The sequence below is a fragment of the Notolepis coatsorum genome, assembly GCF_963971535.1.
Source record: "Notolepis coatsorum genome assembly, chromosome: 20".
NCBI lineage: Eukaryota > Metazoa > Chordata > Actinopteri > Aulopiformes > Paralepididae > Notolepis > Notolepis coatsorum.
The window spans coordinates 25592577-25607801 of NC_140184.1; the positions used below are offsets into that span (position 1 = coordinate 25592577).

At 43.6% G+C, this 15225-nt stretch overlaps 2 protein-coding genes across 2 annotated transcripts in view; one reads left to right on the forward strand and one right to left on the reverse strand.

Annotated features, from left to right (window-relative positions):
• The first annotated feature begins 344 nt into the window (after nt 1-344).
• Nucleotides 345-3879, forward strand: LOC311246915 (serine protease 23-like). Its single transcript, XM_084337160.1, has 2 exons — nt 345-616; nt 1925-3879. Exons 1-2 carry the CDS (start codon nt 591-593, stop codon nt 3102-3104), a joined length of 1206 nt encoding a protein of 401 aa, XP_084193286.1. The 5' UTR covers nt 345-590; the 3' UTR covers nt 3105-3879.
• Nucleotides 3880-7993: 4114 nt separating this feature from the next.
• tmem39a (transmembrane protein 39A) overlaps nt 7994-15225 on the reverse strand; it is a 35572-nt gene continuing 28340 nt past the window's right edge. The window contains exons 6-9 of the mRNA XM_084337459.1: nt 14864-15221; nt 11563-11750; nt 10525-10645; nt 7994-8331 (exon numbers count right to left, since the gene is read on the reverse strand). Coding sequence (XP_084193585.1) covers nt 8089-8331; nt 10525-10645; nt 11563-11750; nt 14864-15221 — 910 coding nt within the window. The 3' untranslated portion in view covers nt 7994-8088. The remainder of the gene's footprint in view (nt 8332-10524; nt 10646-11562; nt 11751-14863; nt 15222-15225) is intronic.

Below are 15225 nucleotides of genomic sequence, written 5' to 3' on the forward strand. Positions count from 1 at the left end.
AAAAGGCTGCACTTTCCAAGCTCAGTCTGCGAACTAAATTGTAAATTGTCTTTTTTTTGTTTTTATTATGTATAGTGACACACAAAAAAAGTGGTCTACAAAAATATGTTTTTTGTTGTATTTGTCAGTTGTTGTTTTTGTTGTATTTGTCAGTTGTTTCTATGTATAGTGACACTTTGATACACTTTTGTATTATGGAGTAGGCTAGGGTGATGTAGGTCTGAACTGATGTGAAAGATAGGAGTGCTGTTTGTCACGTGACCAGGCCGGGTGTAGTAGGCCTACAGGCAGCATAGCCTTGGAGGCAGATCCCACTCAGAGCTCAGTAGCCTACTGTCTGCTACAGTGGAGGAGCCCCCGCATCCACCGACACACTATGATTCATAGCCTACTGGCGCACATCACAACCGCCATCGGTCTGACTGCTTTCGGATTTCACCAACCTTTCACGGAATAATTAGAAGACTATCTGTTCCTGTGGGCAAGCAGAGAAGAGTGTTATCTTGTCTCAGTAGGAGTGTTCTTTAACGGTAGCCACAGCGTCCCTTCTTTATCGCCAGGGCAGTTCACCTGCAGACACAAGGTGCACCATGCGCTCCTGGGGAGCGCTCCTGAGGTGAGTACAGACTTTTTATCCCCTGCGTTCTCATCGCATCATGGACAGCGGAGCTGCGGAGGGCTCGGCGGGCACGGAACACTAAAGAAAACGTCTACATTAATTAAATACAAAGCTGTCAGTGTTGGGGTTATAATTATACCATTAAAATAAAAACAATAATAAAAAAGAGAAATAGCTAGGCTATACAATACATAGAGAATGAGAGTGGCTGGCTATGGACATTGGTTTGTGACCTTTGGTCTTCAGAATATCGTGAACATGTAGGCTAAACATACATCTTTGTTACAGATGCTTTTTGCCTATGAAATAAGGAATATTTGAAGTGTATAGCCCTCTTCCTATTATTAAGTTAAATTGCCCCAAAGGAGAAATAATAATCATTATTTATAGCGTCAAAGTTCACCATTCTGCCTTTGCTTGACTATGTTTGCGTCAGGGGGACCCTGATGGAAACAAGACAAACGTCTTTCTCAGGTCTGCATCCCCTTAACAATTGTATATATTGAGCCGTACTGTATTGTACCCATTCTGCAATCTGTTAAATAAAGTTTTCATTCATTCATTCATGTGTGGCGGGAGGGGGGTTGAGAACCAGTGCTTTTCAATGTGTGGGTCGGGAGTCGGGACCTACACGTGTGTCGTGGGACGATTACAATTATTCCATTATTCTATGGAAGTATTGTATGAAGCCAAAGTCCTTTCAAGTCCTGTTCAATAAAACATTGTTGTGGACTATAGCCTATACTGTTTAGTGGTCTAAAAGCTGATACATGTAATATTAAACACAAAAACCTTACATTCTTCTACAAACCTACATTTAAATGTTTTTGTATTTATTATGTATAGCCTATTCATTTACATTTTTATTTTATTTTCAATTAAATCAATCACAGTCAGTCTACTCAAGGAATTGAATAAGAGCCCATGACCTGATCTCTGTCCTTAGATATATGTTTCTATTATAACAACAAAAATAATAATAATAATAAAGTTTACAATTGGACAACTTCCAGCACAGATCAAAATTATTTTGTTGAAATCTCTTGAGTAACCTCTGTCACCCCTCCCCTTTCCCAGTTTGGTGGTTATAAATACATTATGCTGGTTTTAGGAATGGGCATGTTTTCGCGCTGACTGTATGACGTCCCAGACATCCGGTCACGTTCGGCAGAACCACAGTCTCTTGTGTTCTGGCAGAGATGCTGGGGGAGAGTGGAAGAAACCCCTACATGAGAATCCATCTTTATGTTCAGCTGTTCAACTGCAGCCCTGTCTCACCTGCTGTCTCCTCCTCTCCTCCAACAGACGCACCTATTCCATCCTTCCCTTCCTACTCCTCCTCTCCCCTCCCTCCTCCCCCCATCCTCAGTGGACTCTCCAGCGTGTTCCTGTGGTCCTCCCACAGCAGACGGAGAATCGACCAGCCCCCCAGTTCCTGACCCCCGCTCGCCTCGAGGTCACTTCCCCCTGCGGCCCGGAATGCCACAAGAGAGCCCCACGTCCCGGCTACGGGGACCTGCAGCGTCTGCTGGCCTACGAGACACTCCATTCTAATGGACGGCTCACCGAGACCGCTATCGGTATCTATGGCTACAATCCCAATGCCAACGCCAGTCCTGCTTATACCTCAGAGGCACGTGAAAAAGCTCACAATTCCCATGTCAGGCGTAAGCGGCAGATCTTTGGCCATGATGGGCGTTTCAGTATTGCTGGGCAGGACTTCCTGCTAAAATACCCGTTCTCCGTGTCGGTCAAACTCTCCACGGGCTGCTCTGGTACCTTGGTGGGAGACCGTCATGTTCTGACAGCTGCTCACTGCGTTCACGATGGAAAGAACTACGTGAAAGGGGCGCAGAAGCTCCGCGTGGGTTTCCTTAAACCCAAACAACGAGACACGCAGCCCTCTTCCTCCCACTACTTCAACCTCACAAATTACGTCGAAGGTGGCCCGGCACCTTACCTGCCGCCGTCCAATGACAGGATGAAATTCCAGTGGATCAGAGCCAGGCGCACCCACGTGCCAAAGGGGTGGATCAAAGGAAACGCAAATGACATCGGCATGGACTATGACTACGCTCTCCTGGAACTCAAGAAACCCCACAAGCGCCGCCACATGAAGCTGGGAGTCAGCCCCCCTGCTCAGAAGCTGCCTGGCCGACGGGTCCAGTTCTCAGGATTCGACAATGACCGTCCGGGCCAGCTGGTGTATCGATTCTGTCGAGCTGGAGAGGAGACACCTGACTTGTTGTACCAGCACTGTGATGCGCAGCCAGGTGCCAGCGGCTCAGGGGTCTACGCCCGCATGTGGGACGGGCGGCGCCGGCGCTGGGAGAGGAAGGTGATCGGGGTGTTCTCGGGCCATCAGTGGTTGGAGAGACAGGGCGCATCTCAGGACTTTAATGTAGCAGTGAGAATCACGCCTCTCAAATATGCCCAGATCTGCTATTGGATAAAAGGCAATTATGTGGACTGTAGAGAGGGGTGAAGGGGGTGGTGGTAGAGAGTCATCCATTATTGCCTGTGTGCACACAGACACCAACACTGTAAATACAGACACAGATGTGGACACACACACATCCAGTGATGTCAATGTACAAACAGGCCTGTTCATATAGTTAGTAAAACATGCTCAATAACACATTACAACAATGGTGAACTTCAGTCTCTAGTATCCATACAGATCTGGAGAACATAAAGATTAAATGTCTTATTGCAGGACTCATCAGGACTACAATGAACAGGACGGATATATGGAACATGTTTATCTTTGCTTTATTGCCTCTTTATTCTGCTAATGCTAAAGATTGCACTGTTAAGAAAAGCTCATTCTACTGTAAACAATTATTTTGTGTGAATGAATGTAAAACTGTTAACTGCCAAAGGTGCTATTGTTTCTATCGGTCATTGGATATAGCATTATACACACACATTGTAGGCTATATTATGTTGGCTAACCTACCTTGTTGTGATAAAGATCCAATTGTATATGGATTGACCTACAATGAATGCACACGAATCTATCCTATCTATTGTTTATTATGTTCTTTGCAGCACATCCCTTTGACTGTTGTTACCATTAACACGTGGCGCCCTCTAATGGGAACTACGCAACACTCCAGGTTTCTTTGACGTCAGTAAAAACAGTCTAGGAGCATTTATTTCAACTTGGTTTTAAGCCTAGATGCTGTAAGCACTTTTTACAATATCCATTGTTGTTTTGTGTTCTGGAAATAAGAGACTCTGCTGCAACTGATAAAATCTCTGCTTTGAAATAAGCAAGTGTGATTTTGTTTCTAACCTGAACCATATACAATCCCCCATAATATATTGTGCCAAGCACAATTACAGATACACACACAGTCTGTTTTAACAGAATTTTATTGTTTCAGATGTCAAAGGCATTTTCAGAAATGCTGTGTGGGAAAATTGAATACTGTAAAAAGCTGAAAATATGAGGACCAACTCGCAGGACTCTTCCCACACCCACAGAACATTCCACTACCAGGCCACACTGCATCCTGGGATATATGGCTTGTATATAAACAAACTCACATCCCAGAAATTCAAAAGAAGAAGTTGCACAATCTACACCACGAACAGTCATCCAAACTGCTCTAATTCATTTCTAGATTAATGTTCATATCACACATGCATAATCCTCTTTCCTGAACTCATGTAGGGTCAAGTGACAGCACACATACTTTAGGATAACGCAGAGAATTGAGAATCTCAAGCGCCGACCCCTTTTCTTGATCCTCCAATCACAAACTGTTCGTTTGTCCGGACAAGTAACAGTTGTGATTGAGGGATCAAGAAAAGAGGGCGGGGCATGAGATAGGTCAATTGAGATGAAAGGTTAAAGGGGCAGAATGTCAAAAGTTTCCACGACTCGTTATCCTTCTTCACCCTCTACTTCCAGGGCTCCTACACAGTTTCTGAAGACATAGCACACTTTAACCGCTCACTGTTGTATACCTTTGACTATAGACATATAATATTACCAATACTTAATGGCAAAAAAAGTGTCTTCCTCGGGGGCAAGCAATTCACCATGTAGTAGAATTTCCAGGCTCCAAAAGGTTTCTCATGGTTTTCTTGTGTTTCTCCAGACCCCGGAATCAGTTAAAATAATTTCCCATACTTTACAAATGTTTCTGTGTAGGAACCCTGTACTTCACAGGGCCAGGGGGTTATTAATTCACCTGAGGACATTGTTAGACTTCTGAGGTTCAACAGAGGATTGATTGAGACAAGCTGGATCCAGAGCAACACATAAAATGGTCAGGGTTTGAAGATTACACAATTAAGTTCAAGACTAACTTTCCTAGAATATAACGATAATCTCCTTTAGTACACTATAAAAATGGCTCCCAAGAATATTGATAATTTTGTCATGGAAACCGCATCAACGTTATGAACAAACATTGATTTCCGGTGACAAGATCATCAAACATTCTACGGCAGTCGTCTTATGGTATAACAGCCAAATACCCGAAAATTGTGTGTGTGTGTGTGTGTCCCCCCCTTACTTTAACCTGGACCAACATTCAATATAAACCACACTCAGGAAACATGTAATTAAAGGTGCTATAGATAAAAAAAATTATGTAGAGTAATCTTTTTTTTAGTTTTTAGAAAGGTGCAGAATAAAAGTACCCCCCCCCCCATCCAAAAAATATGTATTCATAAATGTATCATAAAAAAAAATGTGTGGGTCAAAAATGAATGTTGTCGTTTACGTGTATCCCGTTCCTACTTCCCAATTCCCCACGTGGAATGCACCTGATTGGATAAATGACATGCTGGTGCTCTTGTGTGACATCTAGCGGCTGAATGTTATCTATAGCACCTTGAAAAAAAACATGACGTGTTTGAATGGCACCGCCAAACATTTGCAAGAGATGTATAAAAAAAAGGGGGGGGGGGAATAGATCTTATAGACATCTTCCCTGAGCGCGGTTAATAGATGTTTACTGCATCAGCCAAATGACAATTCATGAATGATGGGAATGGCTATTCTATCAATTCAAGATCTGTGTTCAGCATGATACAGTACATAGACTAATAAAAAATTTCACTAATAGGGCTAAGATGATGACTAATGGCATCGACTACAAAGACATGCCAATTCAACAGCACCAAATTACTTGGAAGTTCGCTACAATCAAGTGGGAAATGACCTCTCCGCAAGTAAGGGAAAAAAATAGCTCTAGTCGACACTGGGGATTTGATGTGGGACTGAGTTTACAGACAGAAAGGAAGAATGGGCATACTTTATGGCACTTATCTCCAGCACATTCAAGGTCCCCTACACTTCAGTGTGTGGCATTGGTGATCCAGACAGATCTTTGGACGCATCTCAAAACAAAAAGAGGCTTCCTCTTCCCCGTCTACCCTTAACAGTATTGAGCTTGACTTGAAATAGTTCATGTCGTATTCAGGGCAGCACAGATTTTTTTTTTTTTTTTTTTAAACCTATGATTATCTCACAAATATTGCTTCATGTCACCTACTGGTAGCAGGCATGTCCATTCTCCCTATTCTATCTGAATATTGTACAGTGTGCCCTGATACAGGGCTAGACATTAACTCTTCCTTTGTACCGCCTATCTGCTTCCTGCAGGTCAGTGTAGGTGAAAAGAGGAAACCAATTGAGATCTTTTGAGATGCACCTAAAACATAACTTTGAGTCGGTGGGACTAAATAAAAAAAGAAAGAAAGAAAAAGGCAACACATGTGCAAGGCAACCTGTTTGTAACACCGTCCTGGTAACGGAGGATGTGCCAATGATGAGGTAATGTGACGAAGTGACACACACACACTCTCTCTCTCTAAACGCTCCTTAATGCTTGGTCCTGTGTTCATTTTCCTCATGGAACCCAAAGCACAGCATTGGTGCAAATGCTCTAACAAGACATCCAATGCAGTCATGCCGTTGGGCGTGTTGACAAGTACATACTTGTTGAGGGGAGAAGGGTATGTGAACAGAATGCGGTCCCGTTTACTCCCGCCGTCTGCATTTAACCTACAAAAAGGCAAGACATGTTACCATGACAACGTGGTTGTCAATTCCGTTATGGTTTTACCAATCAGGCACAGAGAAAAATTAAAAGAAATAGTGACCGGATGACCTTAAAGGCCATGAACAAGTCGTAGGCCTGGGTTACAGGAGAACATGTCAACAAGTCTGACCACAACTGGACAGACATCAGGAAGACAAGACAGCCAGTCACTTGACTGCAACAGCTGCACCCCAAAAGAAACACTTATAAGTGTCCACAAGCAGGGCAGGGGTATATCACAGGCTGAGGAAAACCATGGGTCAAATTGTATTAAAAAATGTTTTACTTTCTATTTGCTTGAGAGCAAGGTGCTACGGTGGCCTATGAAATACACCTGCCCTGAGACACTAACGTTGTCAAGGACCAGTGCTGCCGTCGACTTCCTGACAGCAACTGCTGTGACATAAGCAAAATACTTAATAATAAAATACAGTAACATAACAAATGAGAAGGCATACAGCATTCTCTATAAAGGCAGTGGATGGGAGCACCTCAAACAAACTGATCTAGAGTCCTAATTTTCCTTTTATCCACCCTAATGGTTAAAACCACAACCTGAGACCCTGGCTTACGTTAAGTACATGAATGTGTTGGGAGTTAGAAAGAGTATGTTCGTGGTATGGTCTAATGTCCCGGTGTGCTGCGTTTGTATTATGCCAGATGTCCTCCGTCTCGTGTCCTGTTAAAACGTGGATTGTGTTGCATGTTCTTGAGCACATAACCAAATAAAATTATGGAATTATCCCTACATTGGCAAATAACGCAATTCTGATTCTAAAAACCAGCAATGCTGACATTCAAACTACACATACAGCTGCATCAGCTGTTTCAACAGTCCAAGATTGTGGCTTTAAGAACTGGATTTAGATGAATAAACGGATTCTAGATCAGTACGTCGGCACAACTCCTCCCTCTCCGCTCTGGATCCCTTCCATGAACTACTAGGTGTGCAAACAATATAACTGGCTGTTGGAGGCCACCTCTAAGTCTTGTGATTGGCCGCCTGCACGTAGGACATCTTTGGTGGAAGTTACCTCCTGGCATTCCCTGACATTCCCGTCTCCTAGCAACAACATAACACAACATACCATACCAAACGTTGTCGCCGTGGTAATGCCCGGCGTAACTCGAAAACAGTATACAAAATAAAAATATTCTTTAAATAGGTATATAAACATCGCATGAAAAATAGAACCGTATCAAAACAATTATAGTTCACAGTCAGTCCCTCGCCCTAAATACATTAGCTTTAACACCCCCCCCCCCCCCCCCCTCCCCCTCCCCCCATTCCCTGCTATTTCCACTTTGCCCAACCTTCACCCATCTCCCCTTTACATGCAGAGTTCTCAGGTGAGGGGCAGGTGATGCCTGCCTCTTTCCCAGCAGGGGGTCATCATGGGAGGGCTTTTACTGTGACTTGAGTCCCAGGCTGCAGCAGGAGGAGAGGGGGTAGGAGTAGGCCTTGCCGAGGACGATGCGGTCTCGGAGCAGTTTAAAAAGGACATAGTAGTTGCAGAAGAGGATGAGGCCGAGGGAGAGGGTGTGGTTCCAACGCTCCGACCGCAGCAGGGAGTAGAGTTGGTACAGCACCACGCTGGACTCGATCCAGATCAACAGGTTCAGGATCCGCAACGGCTTGTGGAACAGGAACTGCAACGAGGATCCAAAACACAAGGGGGAAGGTCAGACGGGAGGTACAGAAAGACAAGGGGGAAGGTCAGACGGGAGGTACAGAAAGACAAGGGGGAAGGTCAGACGGGAGGTACAGAAAGACAAGGGGGAAATGTCAGACGGGAGGTACAGAAAGACAAGGGGGAAACGTCAGACGGGAGGTACAGAAAGACTAGGGGGAAGGTCAGACGGGAGGTACAGAAAGACAAGGGGGAAATGTCAGACGGGAGGTACAGAAAGACTAGGGGGAAGGTCAGACGGGAGGTACAGAAAGACTAGGGGGAAGGTCAGACGGGAGGTACAGAAAGACAAGGGGGAAGGTCAGACGGGAGGTACAGAAAGACAAGGGGGAAGGTCAGACAGGAGGTACAGAAAGACTAGGGGGAAGGTCAGACGGGAGGTACAGAAAGACTAGGGGGAAGGTCAGACGGGAGGTACAGAAAGACAAGGGGGAAATGTCAGACGGGAGGTACAGAAAGACAAGGGGGAAACGTCAGAAGGGAGGTACAGAAAGACAAGGGGGAAATGTCAGACGGGAGGTACAGAAAGACAAGGGGGAAACGTCAGAAGGGAGGTACAGAAAGACAAGGGGAAAATGTCAGACGGGAGGTACAGAAAGACAAGGGGGAAACGTCAGAAGGGAGGTACAGAAAGACAAGGGGGAAAGGTCAGACAGGAGGTACAGAAAGACAAGGGGGAAACGTCAGAAGGGAGGTACAGAAAGACAAGGGGGAAATGTCAGACGAGAGGTACAGAAAGACAAGGGGGAAATGTCAGACAGGAGGTACAGAAAGACAAGAGGGAAAGGTCAGACAGGAGGTACAGAAAGACAAGGGGGAAAGGTCAGACAGGAGGTACAGAAAGACAAGGGGGAAAGGTCAGACAGGAGGTACAGAAAGACAAGGGGGAAAGGTCAGACAGGAGGTACAGAAAGAACAAAGAGACGAGGGTGAAAGGTCAGACGGGAGGTACAGAAAGAACAAAGACGAGGGTGAAAGGTCAGACGGGGGGAACAGATAGAACAAAGACGAGGGTGAAAGGTCAGACGGGAGGTACAGAAAGAACAAAGAGAAAACTACAAAAGGTTCCAAACTACAAGAAAGATGGGGTATGACAAAAAAATCTAAAAAACATTTTGTACGTACATAACTGAAAATGTTACGGTACATACACACATGCACACTCACTTTAAACATTCACTGTGTGCCTTATACAGTATATGACAAATAAAACAATAACACTTTCAGTACCGTGTTTTCCTTTTTACCCAGTTGAATGCCACCATCCACGGCCAATGTTAACGTTAATATCGCCTAATCTATGTTTTAAATAATGGCTATGTGTCTAATCTGCCCGTCGCTTATCAAAGAATCATTTTCCAGTCAACATTGGCAAGGCAGATTGTATTTTTATCGCTTCATTTCCGTTTGAGAGCATTTTGAAAATCACCCGTTTTCCGGGGAAAAACAACCCATGCCTATGATAATCGCCTTTTACTGGAATATTCCAGAACGTTGTCATTTGTCGGCCTATTTATGAATCGTTTTCAAATAAACGCTAGATGATCGATAGTATATGTGTGCGCACGCACGCACGTGCCGTGCGCTGATAATCGCTGCTCTTATTTCCTCATGGCTTTTACAGTCAAAACATATCACATATCACATAAACGCTTATATATCCGTGAAAACGAGTCTGATTATCCTAACACTGATAACATAGATTCCTTGCCTGAGGTCAGATGGTATCCAAATGGTTTATTCCAATTTCCGATCGCCATTCGAAAAAAATCGATAAATGTATTGTACAGTATAACACATTATCTGCGCGGCTCAGAGGCTCCAGAATGAACTCTGGTAGACCCCGGCTGCATCAGTGAGAAGTAAAATGTGGAGTCAGAAATCCGTTCTCCCATTCACTTTCATTGAGTCCATTCCAAAAGGGTGATTTACCATCTGGGAGACGATAGGGGGCGCTTTTTTCACATCTGAGCGCCAGCGGTCCCTGGATCTCCAACGGTAGGCTCGCGTGATGCAATATGATTTCAGATCGCTAATAAAAAAATAAAAATAAATACCCGAGAATACTCGTGACCATGGCATTCAACGGTCGGGGTGTAAACCAGAGAAAAGCTGTGAGTGGCACTCAAAGTGTTAAACATAAAATACTCACGTAAAATCTTGCATGGGAAACATCAGAGGGCAGTGCCACGTTATAGGGACCTACTGCCTTGTAGAGACTGCGGCTGTGTCGTACCAACACCCCCTGGGGCCAAATGGTGCTCTCTGACCACCTGCAGAACCACAACGCTTAGTTACACATAGTACACATTCACATGTATGAGTGTAGGGATGCATTGGATGTATTGGATATCAGGACAATACCAGGTATTTTATTGGAGAATGTCGATACTAAAATACCTCCAGACCCATCATGTTTAACATGTTTTCAAATCAATGCAAGGCAACTTGACGTTCAGTCTTTACCTCCAGAACTATCATGTTTAACATGTTTTCAAATCAAAGCAAGGCAACTTGACGTTCAGTCTTTACCTCCAGAACTATCATGTTAAACATGTTTTCAAATCAAAGCAAGGCAACTTGACGTTCAGTCTTTACCTCCAGAACTATCATGTTTAACATGTTTTCAAATTAAAGCAAGGCAACTTCACGTTCAGTATTTTTTTATTTATTTTTTTAAGGTTATAATTCTCTGATGGTGAAAACTAGGGATGTCCGATATTAACGGCCTACCGATATTATCGGCCGATATTGGCATAAAAATGTGATATCAGAAAATATCGGTATCGGTTTTCAAAAAAATATATATATATATTTTTTTACACATTTCTATAACCTTTATTTACCCAGGCAAGCAAGTAAGAACAAATTCTGATTTTATTTATTGTCAAAAGTATGCATAATGTTGTGTTAATTCCACAACAAGAGATATGTAATGTTAATTACCTGAAATTATTCCGTTTTGGGGGGGGGGGGGACCCTGCATATATCGGTATCGGTTGATATCAGTATCGGAAATTAAGAGTTGGACAATATCGGTATAGGTAAAAAAGCCAATATCGAGCATCCCTAGTGAAAACGTCCCGTTATTGGCCCTCAACAAACTTTAGTTTGAGAGTCTGTATCTGCAGTGAAACAGTGGTGTGACCTGATGCCTCTGTGCATGTGTGTTCCCTGGGAGCCCACTCACACATGCTGCGGTGCGTTGCTGTATGTTCCGTGCTCTAGTTTCTGCCAGCGGCCGAGGTGCGCGGCCGAGCGATGTAGCAGGTCACAGTAGCTAGGGGGCAGCAGCTGGCTCATCAACATCACAAATGCATTTATCCACACCATGATCAGATGCTCACACGACCAGCGCATGTCATAGTATTGGGTACTCTGAATGAGAAATTAAATAGTGTTAAGAAAGAAAAAAAAACATGCATACATAAAAGAAAACAACACACAATGGGTTATGCCAGGAGAACAAGTAATAGACCTCTCAAAAAAAACATGGCAAAAATGTACCGTTCACCAGTAATCCCATCCTTTACACTGCGTTTTGGGAGGTTTTGATAACTAGTCTCATTTGAACCCTTTCACTGCCACACAACAGAAGGTTAACACTTTACTATCACACAACCGACGGTCGGGTTAACCTTCTGTTGTGTGGCAGTGAAAGGGTTAACACTTTGAGTGCCAGCCACGACATAATTTGTTATCAGCAGGAGTATTTTTAAGTTTAAAAATATGTTTAAAAACAGGGTTCTAGAATCTTATAGTAAAATTTTACCTACAATCCGTTTTTTTATTATTTTTTTCTACCATGAAACTCTGGTATTGAAGATGAATTTTTGATTTTCCTATGTTGGCTTATGTTCTTTTCAGGAAAGTTTTTTGTTGATTGTTGATTTTTTGTTTGTTTGTTTGTTTGTTTTATCTTGCAAACTTTAACTTTTTTTGTTCTTTTCTGGATCGGTTTTTGTTGATTTTTGATTGTTGATTTATTTTTTTGTTTGTTATATTTTGAAAACTTACTTTTTTGAATTTGTTTTTTGAATTAGGGGTAGGTTGCTCTATAAGCCTTTGGCTTCAAACCTATCCTTTTCGTTTGTTTATTTGTGAAAATGTTCGAAAAATTATTTGTTTATTTATTTATTTGTAAACATTCGAAATAAAATAATTCATTCATTCATTATATCATGCCAAACGTTGAGTGCCAGAAATGAGATATGTCGTTTTTTTATTGTTTATTTTTTTTTATTAGCGATTTCCATTCATATTTCATCAATCTAGCCTCACGTTACCACTGGCACTCTCTCTGAGCTTGAATTGGGAAAATACCGCCCCCTATCGTCTCTCCGGATGGTACTGCACCCCATTGGATTAGACTGAATGAAACGCATGGGAAAAAAATAGTCCGGATTCCACACTTTACTCGTCAGGCAAATAACCGGAGACGATCCCAGTCATCGCCCACCATCAGAACAGCGTGGAATATGTCTTTCGACCACCTTTGGATCAATAAACGCGATCGATATTTGGAATGGCGATCAGGAATTGGAATACTCTTTTTGGAGAACATCTGATCTGAGGTAAGGAATCTATTTTACCAGTATTGGGATAATCAGAGCCGTTTTCACCTATATATCAACGTGTCCCATATGTGTGTGTGTGGCTGTGAGTGTGTGTAGCTGATCAGGAAATAAGAGAATCGATTTTTCAGCCCGCTTCTATAGCGTGCATAAGTACACATATACTATCGATAATCTAGCGTTTATTTGAAAACGATTCATAAATAGGCCGAAAAATGACAACGTGTTTGTGTATTACAGTAAAGCGCGATTCCTGCAGAATATTTTTTTTCCCCCTGAAAGTTTAACACTGTGTCAGCAGGGGGCGCACGATTTAGTGCTTGAATGCCCACCATCCACTTCAATGTTAGCGTTAATAATGCCTAATCTATGTTTTAAATTATGGCTATGTGTCTAATCTGCCCGTCGCTTATCAATGACTTGTTTTCCAGTCAACATTGTCGAAGTGGATTGTTTTTTTATCTGTTCATTTTCGTTTTATAGCATTTTGAAAAGCCCTTGTTTTCAAGGAAAATATAAATATTCCATAATAATCGCCCTTTACTGGAATATTCTAGAACGTTGTCACTTTTCGGCCTATTTATGAATAGTTTTCAGGGCGGTCAGGTGGCGTAGTGGAGATTGCGTTTGTCACCAACACCGGAGACGCTGGATTTGCATGTTTGAATCCAGCTCACAGCTCCGGCGTTGTCACCAGCTTGGCTGGCCGTTCACACTAATACAATTGGCTGTATTAGAGGGTGGGAAAGCTGGCGGGGTGGGTCCGGGTCTTTGTAAACAGCGACTCCTACAGTTCGGTCGGGGCGCCTGCTCAGCGAGGAAATGGATCTAAGGGGGGTAGTGTGATCCTTCCACACGTTACACCCTCTCAGTGAGAATCCGCGCTGCCAGGTGAAAAGAAGCGGTTGATTGGATAGACGTGTGTCGGAGGAAGCACGTGATAGTCTCCACTCTCCCAGACCGACTGTGGGGGGGTAAGTGCGCAGCGACCAGGAAGGGGATTGGGAATTGGCATAACGACTAACATTGGGATGGGAGAAAAATCTGAGGAAAAAGGAGGGGGAAAAAGATAAAAAAAAAAAAAAAAAAAAAAATTAAGTTTTCAAATAAACGCTAGATTATCGATAGTATATGTGTACGTATGCACGCTATATAGGCGATCTGAAAAATCGATTCTCTGATTTCCTCAAAGCCATCGCCCACAGACACACACACACTCAGCGAATACAACTCTGATTATCCCAAGACTTGTCAAATAGATTCCTTACCTCAGATCAGATGTTCTCCAAAAAGATCATTCCAATTCCTGATCGCCATTCCAAAAATCGATCGCTTTTATTAATCCAACGCTACATACTGTAAACACGGTCGTATTAGACACATAGCCATAATTTAAGATATAGTTTATGCGTTCACAAATGTGAGTGCTCCGTCATTGAATAGAGCGTCGGCACTCAACGGGGTATATAGGACTGGGACGGCCGGCACGGAAAGTGTTAATCGGCTGTTGTGTGGCAGTGAAAGGGTTAACCTTCTGTGTATTGTCGCAGTGAAAGGGTTAACCGTTTGGTGGTGCGGCAGTGAAAGGGTTAAGGACCACATTGCTAACACTAAATGACAGAATGTTGACATTTCGTTACGCCCCCACTATGAGAATGCACTGGAGCCGGTGACGCCGGGTCACCCAGGTTGCATCACTGAGCTACTTTTGGCGATTTTTCCTGTTTAAATTGGCGCTTTGAAATTCAAAAATCTCCTGGCTTAGCAGAGAGAGAAATGGATATTAGGAGACCTTGTTGGAGGTAAAGAGCCTGTGTGAACCACAGAAGAAGCTGTTCATTTCCCCATGCGACATGCATGACAAGTCTATAAAAAAAAAGAAAAACTGACATCCAGAGAAAGGTGACCAACACCAACCTTGACGAAGCAGAGAGGCAGGAAGGCTACATAGTAAGCACTGAACAGAGAGTTGAACAGCACTTCCTTGATCCGTCGGTTGAAGTCGCTCTTCAGCTCCTCCACCTCGGAGCGAATCAGCTCTGGTGTGTGTGTGTGCGTGTGCGGAGGGCATGTGTGGGTGGGCATGTGGGGAGGACTGGCAAACTGCTCTCTCAGGTTCTCCCTCAACAGGCAGAGGAAGTCGCGCGGCCGAAACAACGGCGCGTCCGACAGCTCGGCCTGGTGGTGCTCGGTCTGGTACTCGCAGTCGGCCAGTACCGTTTGGCTCCTCCCTCCCTCCTGGTGGAAACAGCAGAGCGGGACGTACACCCCGAATCTGG